This window comes from Meleagris gallopavo, chromosome 12, assembly GCF_000146605.3.
Source record: "Meleagris gallopavo isolate NT-WF06-2002-E0010 breed Aviagen turkey brand Nicholas breeding stock chromosome 12, Turkey_5.1, whole genome shotgun sequence".
NCBI lineage: Eukaryota > Metazoa > Chordata > Aves > Galliformes > Phasianidae > Meleagris > Meleagris gallopavo.
This window is the reverse complement of record NC_015022.2, coordinates 9,383,459-9,399,313: the sequence shown is the minus strand read 5'-3', so window position 1 is coordinate 9,399,313 and position 15,855 is coordinate 9,383,459. Positions and strand designations below refer to the sequence as shown.

Sequence of the window (15,855 nt, the reverse complement as noted above, 5' to 3'; positions counted from 1 at the left end):
CTGACAACCACTAGGCCTCCAAGAATAGTTTAGACAGATGACTTTATAGAATCTCCTTTTAAAAACTATTTCATTAATAATGGATGAGCTGGATAAGAAATACACATACAGATGCCTGTGAAATATTCTCTGACAAAGGCAGCTAACATCATTTGTTCTTGTGCAGGATGAGCAAGAGCTGGAGCCTCCAGTCAGTCTTGCCAGCTGGGATATTGAGAAAGCAGCAGTCTTTTCTATCAACATCTCCGATCTCAGTAACAAAGATCGCATCCTGAAACTGCTTCCTGCCCTCACAACACTGACAAACCATAACCGATATTTAATTGACTCCGGAAATGAAGATGGTTTCTTTAGAATCAATAAGAAGGACGGAATAAGTTACCTTCATTTCACAAAGAAGAAGCCAGTGCCTGGAAACTATTCATTACAAATCAGTAGTATTCCACTCTATAAAAAGAAGGAACTTAACCAGCTTGAAGAGAAACATGACAAAGACTACCTCAGTGGTGAGCTGGGAGATAACCTGAAAATGAAAATTCAGATATTGCTTCATTAATTCATCAACCAAAGACCAAATAATTAAACCAAAGATAGATAGGTAGGACTGAATATTCCTCCCAATCAGATTCTCCATATCATAGGTACAATCTTACATGAGTACATTTGTATGAACGAGCACTATTATATTATTACATAAACAAGGTACAGGATGAATACCCTAGCTCAAAACAACCACTTTCTCAGGCTTTTAACTGTAGCTGAGCTATCTTGATATGTTGAATCTTGAAAGCTGGGACTTTTGCCTTTGGAAGTTGGCCACTGATGCTGAGACACGTCATCATTTCAGCAGAGGTACAAGAATGTGCTTTCAACTGATGGACAGCTCTATTTTTGTAATTCTTAAACTTCGCTTCTCCAACTACAACTTACTAGGTCAGCCATTTATGATATCCATTTGGTGCTAGTAAATTTTCAACCTAGATTTATAAATGCACTGTAATATTTACACAACTTAGAAGCCAAAATTGCCATTATTCAGTCTAAATACTTCAATCAACCAAAGTTAGCTCAGTAGTTTATCTCAGTTATGCCTATAATACATTACATGTAAATTAAGTGTGTGTATACTGTAATCATGCTATTTTTATCAATGAAGCATTTGTAAACTAGATTAATAATACCCTTAATGTGAGGGTTTGTAATGGTGCTTATAAGACCAACTACTTGTTAACTGTATACACAAACCTGATGATAAAAAGTTTCTGTGACTTGCCAAAATGCACTGAGGTCAGTAGGGACCATTAAACATTCTCAAAAGTCAGATGACAATCAGTGCCATCCTACGCCATGACATTATGTAACATGTCAAGAGTACCCATAGTCATTCATATCAGCAAGGGTTCAATGTCATAAATGTCACAATAAAACAGTTCTTTTTTTTAGTTTATTCTGTGGCTTTGTGTTCTTGCTGAAAGTGATAAACTGAATTCTTACGTTTCAGGCATTTTTGCTAGGGTTTGTTGTCTGTATGTGTGCACAGGTGATTTCTTCTTGAAGGCATGCTGCTACTATTTGTTCACTCTTCGTGCAAAGGAAGAACAGAGGAAATACAGAAAGCTTCGCAAATCTAAGCAGCAGTGGAACTCTAAAATAATTGTGTGGCTCAAGAAAGTGCATTAGAACATTTCTGATGACTTTACCTGAATAATCAAGTCAGTCAGTAACTTGACAGCCAAAGCATGCAGAAGTGGATGTTAAGTCACTGTACAGGAAAAAAAAAAAAATCCACATTTAATCATATGAAAAGTCTTTTGCTAAAACTGCCTTGTTTTAAATATTCAATTCTTTTACCCCTACTTCAGCAACTGTTCTCAAATAATCTAAGACTGATTACAAAGGCATAACCCAGTACCAAAAGCGGCCATCGGTTGTAGATGCATTTTAATGTGGAAGGAGTTATTCAATGCTGCCGGTGTTCTCGTACTCAAGTGCTGCAGTACGTCTTTTAGCAGCTGAAGAACATTCTACTGAGATGTGATGCTTCAAAAGCTGGGGCAGAAATGCAGCAAATGGTGTCACTGAAAATACTGATTGGGTTGTATTGTAATTGATAGAGGGAACATACACTGAGCCATACTCATTTTGAAAAGGAAATGCACTGTAACAATTTACCCCCAGTTGTATTGTTTTCTGTAATTCAACTTCAGCTCTTGGATTTCTTTCTGCTTAACAAATACAACTATTCAGAATGGAGCTGGTGCATATGCACGGGGTTACCTTGATATCTATAATAGACTGTCTGGATTTTACATGCTGATGTGCCAAAATCTTGAACGGTGTTTTATTTCCATATCATGTGTAACTATGGCAAAATATAATCAAAGCTGTGCAGTTGTATGTGCCACTTCAACTTCAGCAGGTTAGGATTGGTTTTTTTTAGTAGGACTGTATGGTTTCTGGTTAAAGTGTATGGTTTAAGTATTTTCTCTCCAGCCCTCAATTATTGAGAGGAACTGAGAAGAATGGTTTCAGAAAGAGCTATCAGGACTCTGTCAAGTGGTGTTGGTTTCACATTTAAGCTGCCTAATAACACCTTAATATGCTAAAACCTCTTTGATGGTGTTCCAGCAGCCTCTGCCTTGTCTGCACAGTTCTGCAAGTCATCTTTGTTGCGCTGCAGAAATAAGGACAAATGAGAGTATTATTATTTTGTCCTGCAGGGAGGAGACCAATTTGAAGTAGTTCTATCCTTCCATGGACTAAAAGATAAATTTCAAATATTTAAAACAAGCATCTCTTTTAGTGGTTTAAAGATGCAAAGCCCAATCTTGCCTGTCAGTTTTAGTTGCCGTATATGTAAAATTATTTACATTTGCTTGAATTTCTGCAGTTTTCTTGAACTCTCAAAGAAGCACAAAGGTTGCATGAAAACACTGCATGAGACCTGCAATTAAAAAGTGGTTTTAACCTATAAGTGTGATATACAATGTTTTCCTGTGTTTGATTTGACAGTGGGATCCCAGAGACTCTAAGACTAGGTACACTAGAGGTTTTTTCCAGTGTGTATGCTTTTGCAATTAAAGGCTATTTTTCAAATTCAAGGAAATGATGAAATATGTGAAATAACCCCATGGCTTCCGTCTGTCACAGCTGTGCATATGACTGGGCATAGATGCATGCATGGATAATAAATACAATTTTTGGTTAACTGTTAAACAAAGATGGGTTCTGACTGTGCATGTCAAATCATTCTCACTGTGTATTGTAACAGTATCTTGTAAACTTGATGGCTGACGTATTTTGGCAGAACGTGGCTGTTTTCCACAGTCTCTCATTTACACAGACTTTCAAAGGACCCAAGGTGTTTCTTACACCTTACTTTCTTACAGCAGGTTCTCAATGGGTCACACTCAGGTTTTCTCTAAAATAAATATTCTACGCTGTGATTCAAGTTCAGCTTCGTGCTTTGGAAGAGCTGATCTGGACAAGACTCCTGAGCACAGAGAGGCCTGGGCTGTTTGGAGAGCAAGACAGACATGACAGCTATTGCCTAACAGCTGCCTACAGCTTCCCCATCCGTGTTTTGGGCACCTCTGGTCCCTTCTGGCTGCACTGTGGCAGGTAAGTGCTATGCAGAGCAGCCTGCAGCTGCACTACACCAGACTGGTGGGGGTTGGGAGGTGCTGGCACTGCAGGAGTCTTCTCACCACCTTTAAAAACTGTTATTTGCTGCAACAGAATTTTTAGGATTAGGAGCACAGGAGCTAATGGGACACATGGAATTCCCTTAGCTGGGTCATCTGAGCCCAGGATCTTACCTACTTCACCCTCTCTCTGGAGCAAGTCGTTAAGGTTTGTCTGTTTTAGTTGGCTTCATGCTTGCAGGAGTAGCCAAGATACAATGTACAGCAGGTTAATCCAGTAAATCCAGGGTATTCGCCCAGAATAAGCCTATCACAGCGTTGGCAAGGTAATGCTTAGCTAAAACGGTTCAAAAAAAACCAGGGCTTCTCATTGTTGGCAGTGGCCTGAGCATGCTGGATGCCTGCAGAAACCAGCACAGCTCCTGGGTGAGCTCCTGCAGTTCCATGTTTGTATGGAGGGCTTCTGCGTGCAGGCCCACACATCAGCACTGTGGGTCCAGGCATTGAATTAAACTGTGAGGTCATACTGGCTTTGGATGCTGTGAGAACTTGAGGAAAACTTGTGGAGAGGGTGAGCATACAGCTATGCTTTATGGGAGAGTGTGCCGTCACTTACACCAAAGTAAATGGCAAATGATTGCCGTGGTTGCAATAGTAACAAGAAGGAAAAAAAAGAGGAGAGAGGAGAATGCAGCAGTTGTTCAAAATGCCCCAATGCATGTGGCTGTTGTTTCACCCACAGACACAGGTCCTGTGCTGTCCCTGGTACCTTGGAGGCATTCGGTGGCAAGACCGGGCAGTGCTGCTGTTGTGTTTGCTGCATGCTTTGCCAAGGCCCTCAGTGCTCACAGAGACTCTGAGGGCAGCTCCTGGACTCTCTCAAGGAGGTTGTGCCCTTTGGTTTGCCAAAAGATGAGACCCTCTCCTTTCCAGAAAAGCCTTGAAGATGTTGATGACTTCAGCTCTAACAAATTCCAATCATCTACTTCTGTTGTCCTTAGAACTTGCCAAATACATCACACCCTTGTAACAAATGCTTTTGAGGAATACTGTGCCCAAGCCAACTCCTCGGTTATGAGCTTCCCCTTGAGTTCAGTGCAGCAGTGTTGAGGCCAGAGAGGTTACCAAAGAGAGGTTTTTTATTTCAGATTCTCCCATTTCTAATGTGCTCGTAAGTGACATTGCTGAGGTGGGAGGTGGAGGCTGGGGCTGTTTGGGCAGTAAGATTGTGCTGGCAGAGCTGGCTGAAAGCCTAGACTTCATTCTGGTGGGTCCAGTGTGTGCTATTCCCGCGTGTTAGTATATGGCTGAGTCCTAAATCACATGCACATGTGGAAATATATTTTTTATTCTAAGGAATCTAAAGGGATAACTATTTGTCAGTGCTTTCAGGCCAAACTTATGTTGCTAAACCACTGCTACGTGCCCAGGAAATTCTGTCTCTTGGGCAGGACCCTTCCCTCCTGTGTGGCAGCACTGTGAGCCCAGCCCTGGCCTTGGCTCAGCATTCACATCTGTGGGTTTGTTTGTTTATGACCTTCTCTATGGCTCCCAGGACTTTAGGATGTAAGCGCCTCGCAGACACATGTTTTGATCCTTACTACACCCTTGTGAGGTTGGGATGTGTTTGTCATCCTCTGTTTACAGGGTAGAAATCAAGAACCAGATCTTTCAGTTTGGAAGAGCCTATAGTCAGCGGCCATCCTGCCTGGAGCAGCTCTGAAATACTGGAGTGTTTCTGCAGCAAAGGATAAGAAGCCAAATGGGCTCATCTGCTATGACAGGCCCAGCACACATGAAGCCATGGAAACAGTCCTTTTGCAAAAAAAACATGTCCCAGCCCCAGCCCCCCTGGGGTTGCCATTTCCCCGCAAGGATCCACACGGGAAGCTGCCCTGTGGGTGCTACAGCAGCACTTAGAAAAATGCAGAGTGGCAGTGCCTGATGGTTTGGTGGTTTTCTGCTGGATAAGAGGTTTTAGGTGAGTATCCAGGTCAGCAGACTGTGTGGAGGTAATCAAAAGTGACACTGCTGGTGAGCAGGGCCTGGTTCTGCCAGCTTTCCCATCTCGTCGCTAAGGCTGCGGGATGAACCAGCCAGGAAAACAGGGCTACTGCTTAGTTTTCTTTGGAGATTGATCTTTTATTCCTATCATTCCTATGAGAGGTGCTTCAGGGTGATTTTTATTTTTTTTTCTGTGACAACCCAGAAGAATTTTATGAGATTTTTTTTAAGCAGTGTGCATGGGGTTCAGTTTGACTGTAGATGTGTTGCAGTATAGGTGAGCTCAGACAGGTAGGAAAGCTGCCTGGACTCTTCTCCTTTATTATGTTACGTGTATGCTTACAGCTCTGTATAGATGCATTTTTTGTTGTAATCATAGTAAGCGCTAGAGCCGTGAGAAACAGTATAACTGAACAGAGACCAGGTGAAACTCCCCTGGTTTTAGGTTTCATTACATACTGGAGTCTCAGGCCAGGTTTGATGAGGTTCATGAACCTCTCTCTAAAGCTGGGCTCAGTTTCAAGCAGTCCTGGGCAAAGTTTCAGGTTAATCTGGTCCAAGTTTTGAGTAAATTTGGAACAAATTTTAGGTGAATAAGAGATGATTTATGATTTTAGGTAGAAACCATACATACTTTGAAGTCTTAGCTTGGTTTCACTCTGTAACCAGGAAATCTTGGCATTTTGGCTAAGTTTCACTTTGATCTTGAGTTTTGACCCTAAACCCAAAACAGCTGGGACAGAAAGGTGAGTCCCGTGAATAAACAGTGTAGAAATGGGTTCACTGGGTGGAAGCCCAAGGCCCTGCACCACACTGAGCACACATCTGTGATGCTCTGCTAGCAGCAGAGGTGTTCCTATGCTGAAGGTAACACCGCATGTCCCACCATTGCTGCTTCTGTAAGTCGTCCAAACAACTTAGCCTTCCTCAAAACTCTGAATATGAAGTTGCATGTGCAGTTTCTAAGCCTGGAGTACACTGACTTAAGATTTGACTTATGCACAATCCAGTCCATGTTGCATGTTTGCATTTGAAGGATAAATTCAGATAAGAAATCTATGCAGGGGAGTAAGGCCAGGGTCCTCATCTTTGTATTGTGTTAAAACATGGATCGCATTCAAGCTCATAGTGGGAGAACAGACTTTCTACCTGTTGCTTCAACGAACTCCTGCAATTCTGAGCACTGCAGCATCAGTTCTCCAGCCCAGAGGCATCTAATGGGGCTATTGGTGTCATCTTGCCAGTCCTGCCAGGTCTGCCACTGCACGGCTACTGAAAAGACTGAAAAGAGATCAGAAGACTTTTTTCATGCAGATTTCTTTAGATTCCTTCAGGAGTTTTAAAGGAATCTCCAGACAGAAACTTGTCCTTTTAAATAAAAAAGTATGTATCATCATTAAACCCCTTGATCATGAGATTCTTTTTGTGCCAAACATAAACTGTAGATGGAAAATATTTGAGCGGGATCTGGCTCCAACTACCAGGCAAAATATGAACAGCTGAATTGGGAATGTAAGTGCTGAATCCAGAGAAGAAGGTGATAGCACAATTTGCTGCTGCTTTGAGAAACACGTGACTGGAGGGATGGGCAGGAAGGCAGAAGGAAGGTGCCAGTGCGGAGCAGACAAGGAACCGCACTGTCAGTCTATATTCACATCAGTGCAAAGCTGAAACAACAGGAAATGAGGAGAAAGGAGAAAGGGAATAGCAACTCAGCAGCACTGGCTCTGCCGGCTGCGGGAAGGCTGATCAGAAGTTTTTTGACATGTATCAACAGCCATCTGCTCTTGTGGTAGCCAGCTCCACCAGGCTACAAGCTCTGGTGCAAAGCCTTCTCCCTCAGCTGGCACTCCTGAGCCAACAAGCACTTGATGAAGGACATGGGGCTTTTTTACCACATCTGCACTAAAATGGATCAAGTGAGGAGAGGAGTGTCTGCTCAGTGGGTTACTAGAACTGGGGTCCAGTGCGAAGCTCTGGGACCAGCAGGCTTTAGGGCCTTGGCAGTGATGCCCCTGGCCTATGTTCTCCACTGTTAAAAGGACAACAGGAACTCCTTAGGCAAAAAGCATAGTAAGAAGGTGGTTAAAATCACAAAAAGAACAGAGGAACACAGAATCTCAAGCTTTGGTAGATGGATAACTATCACATACTTGCTATATGTGTCCAGGTTTCCTTCTGTGTGCAGTCAAGCAAACTATTACTTCTCCCTCTTTGCTGCCTTCCTGCTGTGTTCATTCCTTCATGAATGAGCAAAGATTCAAGCTCACCCATTTCATCTGAATCCAGAGGCAGAGGTCATTGCATGGGCCAATGCTCTCCTGCTTGCTTAACAGCTCCCATCTCCACTAGTCTCTTACTCAGCTGGGAAAGGTATAGTTATTTCAGCTGCTCCAAGCTCACAGATGTGATCCACGCATGGCTAGTTTGCAGGATGGATCTGGAAAGCAAGGTCTTTTAAGATGAGCAAAACCTGGTACCCATCTTTCCAGTGCAAAATTTGTCCCTCTGAGGGTAGTTACATTTGTGATACTGCAAGCAGAACTGGAAAATATGTTCTAGAAAGTATTTTCATTTTTCAAATCAAGAAATTGTGCGAATATTCAGCAGGAAAAATGCATTTTTTTGGACAAAAGTTTTATCTGTTTGTTGTGGCTTAAGGGCCGTGGGACTATGGCTCACTGTGGCTCATCGTTGGAGGGTGCAGCCTACTTGTGGGGTGGGTAAGCAGTTACCAAATGAGTCAAACAGAAAAATCCCCAAAACACATCAGAACCAGATCATTATGTGACCTTAGCAAGTACTGAGTGTAGATTAGTAAGTCCTTAAGGACAATTCTCATTTTGAATTCAAATTGTAATGAGACAAGAAGAAGTTGAACAGATTACCCACTCCCCGTGTTGAAACAGAAATGAAGGACTTCCCATAAAGCTCTTACACCAAATCACCCTGGAGATGAGATGCTGCCATGTGTTAGACCAGTGACCATTTCTACTCCTGGGATACAGCTGTGGTGTGAAACATCATTCTGGAGCTGGGGAATCCTGCTCCAGCCAAGAAAGCACAGCACAGATTGGGTGAGGGATGGAGGGGAGTGCGAGAAAAGACGCCTAAGCAGATCTGTTCTTCAGTTTTAATCACCGTATCATATCCATATTGCACAGATTAAAGCTGAAAGCAGCACCTAGAAATGATGGGGAAGTAAAAAAAAAAGAAAAAAGAAAAAAGGCTGAAAAATACCACGTGCACCACCATGTGCATGTTCTCAGAGCACAGACAAGATGCTTCTTATCAGGAAATAGAACTGTATTTCAACTAAGCCACCTCTGTATGAACTTGTCCACTGTTTGCTTGCCCCTGTAATTTGATTACATCACTTATAAGGCTGAATTTACAAAAGTTCATGTTGTCATCCGTACATAATCTAATAGTCTATTACACACTCCTCTACCCCTGAATATGCTGGGAACCAGAGCATTTTCTTCTCCACAATGACAGCATAGATAAAACCATGGAAGGAAATTGTGGGTCTCAACACAACCGCTGGGCCCAGGTTGAAGGCCAAGTCTGGCAGGAGTTGCACAACACTCTGGCGGAAAAGGCCAATTGTGTTCCATTCATTCAAGCTAACAAATAGCACAATTCTGAGTTCCCCACAGAACAGCCTGGGATCCATCTGAAAATTAGAGAAATGGTAAAGGCTTTACTAAGTGGGACCTCTTTACCAGTCCCCTAAGCAGTTCCCTTGTGTTCCTCATCATCTCTATCTAAGGTTAGTCCTATGAGAGAAGCAGCTCATTGCACTTTGAACATCAGGAAGGTGGGGTGAAAGAGCACGGAATGCTGGTTTTAAAGTCAGCAGGGCTAAACCCCAAACCCTGCAAAGTCTGCAAGAAACAGAACTCTCTCTGTTTGCTGTGAATTTCAGCTGTGCCATCAATTCACATCAGGCTGCACAACAGTGTTCAAATTCACTGCAAGATCAAAGTCCTGAAATGATAGTTCTGCCACATCCAAGCTGCTCTGGTATGTGCTAAAGCCACTGGTTTACAGCATGTGCTGCCTGCTACCTGTGCAGGATCCTTGAACCATGAGGCTGACATACATCTGCTCCACAGATGGAACTCACACTGCTGAGATTAGCTATGGGCAGAGTTATTTTGTGCCCTCTTAGTACAGATCTGTCCAGAGATGCTCTTTTGGGCAGACTCCTTTAATGGCAGGTAGTTTGATCAAGAGTTACTCTGTGCTTCACTGCTCCAGAAATGTATCAGCAAACTGATCTCTTGTGACCCGGTGCCCTGTTCAGAATAGCTGGGTTATGTTTATAAAGTGAAATAAGAAAGATGATGGTTGATCAGTACAATATAAACTATGGCATGGAAAATGAATTTTGAATGAAATGCAGAGATAAATCATTTATCCTCACCAATACCCTCTCCATGTTTCTTATCCTGGTAATTGAGACCATGTGTTGTGCTGCAAACAATAACTATGGGAAATTACTCATGATTCTTCCTTCATAGACTTGGGAAATGAAAGTGATGGGAAGTATGATCATCTTAATTTTTTTTTATGTTAACAGCTCTAAATTATTAGGGTGGGAAGAAAATGTCAATAGAACATAAAAGTGCTTTGTATAATGTTCACATTTGCTCATACTTTCAAATCCACTGTGGCTTATTAGTTCATGGGAAAAATGACAAAAAGGAATAAAACCCAGAAAATGAATCCAGTATCAACATCTTGCCTCTATAGTAACAGAGAAATTGTAACTTGTGGGTAAAAAGCGACAATGTTAGGAAATGTTTGTTGGGCAACTGTGGTGATTAACCCTTTCCATCCCCTGGCATCTTCAGCTTCTTGCCAGCCTGACGCATTCCTATGGATTAAAGAATGTGCATTGCTCTGTGCTGCTCCTTGTATTGGAAGCCTGGAGCTAGTGAGGCCCTTAACCTATGTTTCAAGAGTTTATTGCTCAGCTGTAAAAATTCTCCCAGGGCTGAAACTTGACAGAAAAATGTCTCCGCCTGGGAGGAGTTTCTGTTCTGAGTTTGGTTTGAATTAGTTCAGCCCTTTTCCACTTGCAGAAGGACAATGGAGCAGGAATCCCTTTCTCTCCTTTCTTCTTTTAAAATCCTGCCAGAGCAGTACACATGACGGGCAGCATTCAGACCACAGTCCTCTGTGCAGCTGCAGCACAGGGTCAGTGTTGGCTGCTGCGGCAGTTCCCTGCCCTGTAACAGGCCAGACTCCATCCTTTTACTTGCTCTGATGCTGGCTCAGACAGTGGCTCATGCCTTCTCTGAGCCGAGGTTGCTGAAGGCCATCTTGGCTATGGTGCAAACCGGGGAAATCCGCCCTTGCTGCTGTTCCTCGAGGGACTGGCTTGCTGCAATGCAGAACCACCAGGGCCACACCTCCATGGGGTTTTGGCTTTTCCCAGAGCTGGCCAGTGTGCCAGCACAAGCCTGTCCTCCTGTGGTGGAGGTGCAAGTCAGCTCCGGCCGGCTCCGGGCTTGCTGTGGAGTACGGGGTGGTAGGCTTCCCAGATAAAGAGCTTTGCCCAGGGAAGCTGCTCTCTGCACACCTCTGCCTGAGCCAGGGGATTCATTTCTAGAAGCAAGAGTGCTAAATCTATTACTCTTCTTGCATGAGCTGCCTACAGGTCTGGTAAATCTATTATAATAGTCAACGCTTTATGAATGAAGTCAGGCCCCACCAAAGTCAATAGCAAAACTGATTTCACCGGAGTAAGGTTTTACCCCAACCCTCAAATCACCCGTGGGAGCTCACCTATGCTCAGCACAGCCATCCACAGTTCCAGGGGGAGAAAGGAAACAAAGCAGAGAAGGGTCCTGGTGCTTCCTCAGCTGATCCTGGGTCCTGCTCAAGCGGATGTGCTGAGAATATCACTTCAGCAATGCCGGCAGGCCTGGCTGTGAGATCGGTGTGCGTCTGAAGTGGCTGACAGAGATACTTTGGCAAAGAAGCAGAATTTTGTAGGTTATTGGAGTATTGCCCTGAGCTCTCAGAGGGCCAGAGCATAAGTAACAAACAAATAAAATTTTCTATGCATGGAGAGATATCACACCCTCGACTCAATGCCAACAACCCAGCCTTTCTAGTGACTGCACTGCGTGCATTTAACCAACTGAACAGCTACTTGATATCATCCAGAACAGCTTATAAAATTAAACATTATTAAACATAACGGCAGACACATAACCCTTGCCAACACTTATTTCAGTAATGATGCTATGCTTGCCACTTCACAGGTCTGATCTGTCACTTGAGTACTCAAATGACCCATAACTGAAGGTGCTTTATCCACCTACAGGCTCAGGCTGGTCTGTTAGCTAGATATCACATCCAACTTTTTTACAGCCACTGAACTACTTCCTGCTCATACTTTCCCATCAACCCAGCACATACAACTCCTGGTGACAATATTTTCCCACCTGCCTGAGTAAATGAACAAGCAAGGTTAGCACCTTATTCCAGAAAATGGAGCTAAGGAAGTTACGCGCTGTTATGTAAGTTATGCCACTGGATTCTGCTTGTTTTGCTGACTTTTCCATACGTCTTCGTTTGCTAATCTGACCATAACATTTCCTCCCTTTTGAATTCAAGCAACTTTTCTTCTTTGACACTTTAGAGTTGTCCTCCCACCAATCACAGGTGAGCTCATTTCTAAACTATGCTGTGGGATTTCTGATACATGGAGCTCTTTCAACACCAATATTGGGTGAAGAGTTCAAATCTGAGATAAAAGCAGCCTGCTACCGAAAAGGCATAGTTGTATGTGGATTTTTGTAATGTTTTTTAAGACCCAAAGTTCAGTTGTGTTCAGTCCATGCAAATAAAGGTAAATCTCATGCCCCATCCTCTCACTGGGGTGGTAACTAACCCGCCTGTCACTGCCTGCTTTCCTAGAAGGCTGTGTGAGCAGAGCAGCTGTTTGACATTTACCACTTGGTTCCGCTTGGCTGAAGTTGACCAGTAGCTTTGCAATTTACAAGGAGGTGCTTAGGCATTAACACAGAGAAAGCAACACCAAGAACTAAAGTTAGCTCATGGCTTATAACCTCCATGAAGAAGTTCAAATGTGCAGTATTTGCCACAGTTTCAGTCAGTATCATAGAAGAGATTTCTTTCCACTCCTCTCCCTCTCACTATAGAGGCTAATTACAAAAGTGTTTCTTTCTTTTTTTCTTTGAATCTGAAGTTTTGTGAATGCCTTCTGTTTTGTTTTGGTTTTTGGGGGAGGTAGGTTTGAAATAGTCGTTGTGCTAAGATAGCACATAGGTTTTTACTTGCAGCCGTATCAGGTTGGATTCTGAAAATCCTTGCATTATTTTTATTTTCCTTTCACTCCTTGGGATGCACAGTTCCTTTCTGCTTGTTGTGGTCACTTCAAAGATCATTTCCCAGTGTTTCATGGCTTCAGAATCATTGCCCAGGGAAAGGAATGGTGTCCAAAAGAGCAACCAGTCTAAGACAAGAACTCCTTCAGCTTTTTCAATGGAATCTATGGTTGTTTGGTCCCTTAAGATCAGAAGAAGCAGGTGGCATAAAGCCAAATTTCTTTTTAGGAAAAACAGAAACAGAAATACAAATAGATTTCTTTGACAGCTCTCAGTACAGCATGGTCTAATATAAGCACCAAAGAAGAGGCACCTGCTTCCTTTGCAAAGCAGTCAGGAAAAGACCTGTGTATGCAGCTTGCTCTGGGACTTAATTTGACTTATTTGTTCCACCTGATCTTTGGGTTATTAAGATAGAAAACAGTCAACACCTTTGGATGTCACACATATGGGTGGATAACTGAGCTGCTCTCTCTGCACTTGGGGTTTAAGGAGTTCAAATAACTAAACAGTGTATTTTAAACAGCTGTATAAAATATCTCAGGCTGATCACTTTCAAGTCTAGAGGTAATTAATTGTAAGGTAGGAGGCTGTGAGGGGTTTAACAGAAGGAGACATTCTATGTAGGCCATAGAAAGTACACAAAGACCCTGTGACCTGGTCATCTATACCTGATCTAGGAAACTGAATGTGTTTGTCGCAGTAAGCAACGGAATTCCCCTTGTACCATGGAGTGACAGTCCAGTGATATTTAAAAAAAAAAAAAAAAGGCTTTTCCAGAGATAATTCATTTCCTTATTAGTGACACTACAGTGAGTTGGAGAGCAAATACAGTCTAGAAGGAAGCATAATAACCCTTTTCAGATGAATAAAAATAATACAGTAATAGCTAACAGAAGATAAGAGAGTGTTAGGGTTAAATCCTCCACTGATTAATATGTAAGTGAAATGCTAAGAAAGACTTGCTAGTGTTCCTTCTCATCCAGAGGATGATCTGCTCTAAAATGGCTTCCCAGCTCAGATTTTACAGTTTCAAATAGTTGTTACAAAGATTGTTAGCTCCGACAGAAGTAAGTACACCTGTACCAAACCTTCCCTGCAAGTTCTCAATCGATGAGTTCAGAGAATCCTTTACTGCAGCAGTTTGCCTCATCTCTTCAGTGTGCTGTCTAAGGGCTGTGGGTTTTTTAAAATGTTATAGTGTGAATCTTTCCTTCCTAGTATAAAAAAAAATCTTTATATAACCTTTGGAAGTTGCATAAGCAAGAAATGTCTGTTAACAGCTGCAAATGTTTATGTAGCTCTCCTGTGCTGGAGAATGCTGGCAATTCAAGGTAGCTAGCAGGAGACTGGCTGGTGTGAACAGCTGCAGCTAATAATTATACCCTGTTCTCCTACACCTACTTTCTGGACTGGTAGGATTGCTGAACTGATCTGATGAAGAAAGTAGTATCAATGTGTTCAGGATTTTGAGCTGTTGGAGATGGAAGTAAGGTCTGTTTTTCCGAATCTAAGTTGTTGTTATAGCTGGAACAAAATCTATCTTTGCAGGTTGTGAACCAGTTCAGTTGCCAAGAGACTTTGAGAAACACACAATGAATGATGTGAAGCCTAGGTCTAAGGAGCACTTCAAAATACCTTTCTAGCTTAGAAAAAACTTTTCTGAATTTTCTGAAGACTGAAATTCTTTCTTAACAAAAGCTTTTCTCTTTTGGTGAGGCACATGGGGGATGAAAAATGGTTCTTTGTAGCTGCTGCTGTCTAGTTTGTGGGCTGAAAACATGAAGTGAGAGGGAGGGATATCCAACCTGAGAATGGTCTTCCTTGATTGTAGTAAGGTAAGCAGTACTGAATCTCAGCTGCTCTCCTCTCCTTGGCCTGTACCCCACAACCAGAGCTGCACCAGTGGTGCAAATTTTGCTGGCAGACTTTAGAGACCCTAATGTCTAGGTACATCACAGCAAGATAAAGGTCTTAGAATCCGCATTAATGGGTTTTTGTTTTGTATTGTGTCTGGTTGCTAGATAGAGATTTAGTATTAATTTGTGTATGATAATTAAACGTTTAAGATATTAGAGGATAAATCACCCTCTCCTGGAAATTAAAGACTCATGCTACAATCTCCTGATCCTCAGTGAGTATTGCATTAGTCAATTTGCGGGCAGTCAGTAACTCGATAGCAGCAAATTATGTAGTTATGCGGGAATTTTGGTTTTTGGAACAAGCTGAAGTTCCCAAGCTAAGGCCCAGCACTGCTAGGGTGTGTCACTTACATGAGGCACTTAGTGGAAAGAAAAAGCTGTGATGCCACAGTCCCTGGTGCTTTCTGGAGAATAAAATATAACAGCAATATTACACTGAGGTAAAAAATGAGAATGAACAGAACTTCTTATCCACTAAGAACTTTTCTCTACAGTGAGGGACCACCAAAGTGATAATATGTTCAGTTAAATGTTTTACGGATGGCTATTTTAGGTCTGGAGATTATGAACCTGAGACTGGATTTGAGGTGATTGAATGTCCTCTCTGTACCTCCAACTCCATGCTTAAAAGTTTTACAGGTATTAGTATAGGTCCCTTGTGGCAGAACCAAGTCTTATTCCTGGTGTCCACTTACACCTGCTCTATCTTAAGTCTACAGCTGGATTAAAAGTAACAGAATTTTAGCCCAATATCCTCATGTCAGTCCAACCTGAAAGAAGAAGGATGATAACAGCAAGAGCTTAAGGCTCAAAGTATTTCTCTCTATTCATTCAATTTAAAAATAGTCCTGTTGTTAAATCCAAGTCTGAATGTCACTAATTTCAGTAAAGTTGGGATTTATCCCACTGTCCTTCTAA

The 15,855-nt window shown here is 42.4% G+C and overlaps 1 protein-coding gene across 1 annotated transcript in view; it reads left to right on the top strand.

Moving 5' to 3' along the window:
* FBN1 (fibrillin 1) overlaps nucleotides 1–1,447 on the top strand; it is a 142,397-nt gene extending 140,950 nt beyond the window's left edge. Inside the window, exon 65 of the mRNA XM_010717420.2 lies at nucleotides 167–1,447. Coding sequence (XP_010715722.1) covers nucleotides 167–556 — 390 coding nt within the window. The 3' untranslated portion in view covers nucleotides 557–1,447. The remainder of the gene's footprint in view (nucleotides 1–166) is intronic.
* Nucleotides 1,448–15,855: the final 14,408 nt, after the last annotated feature.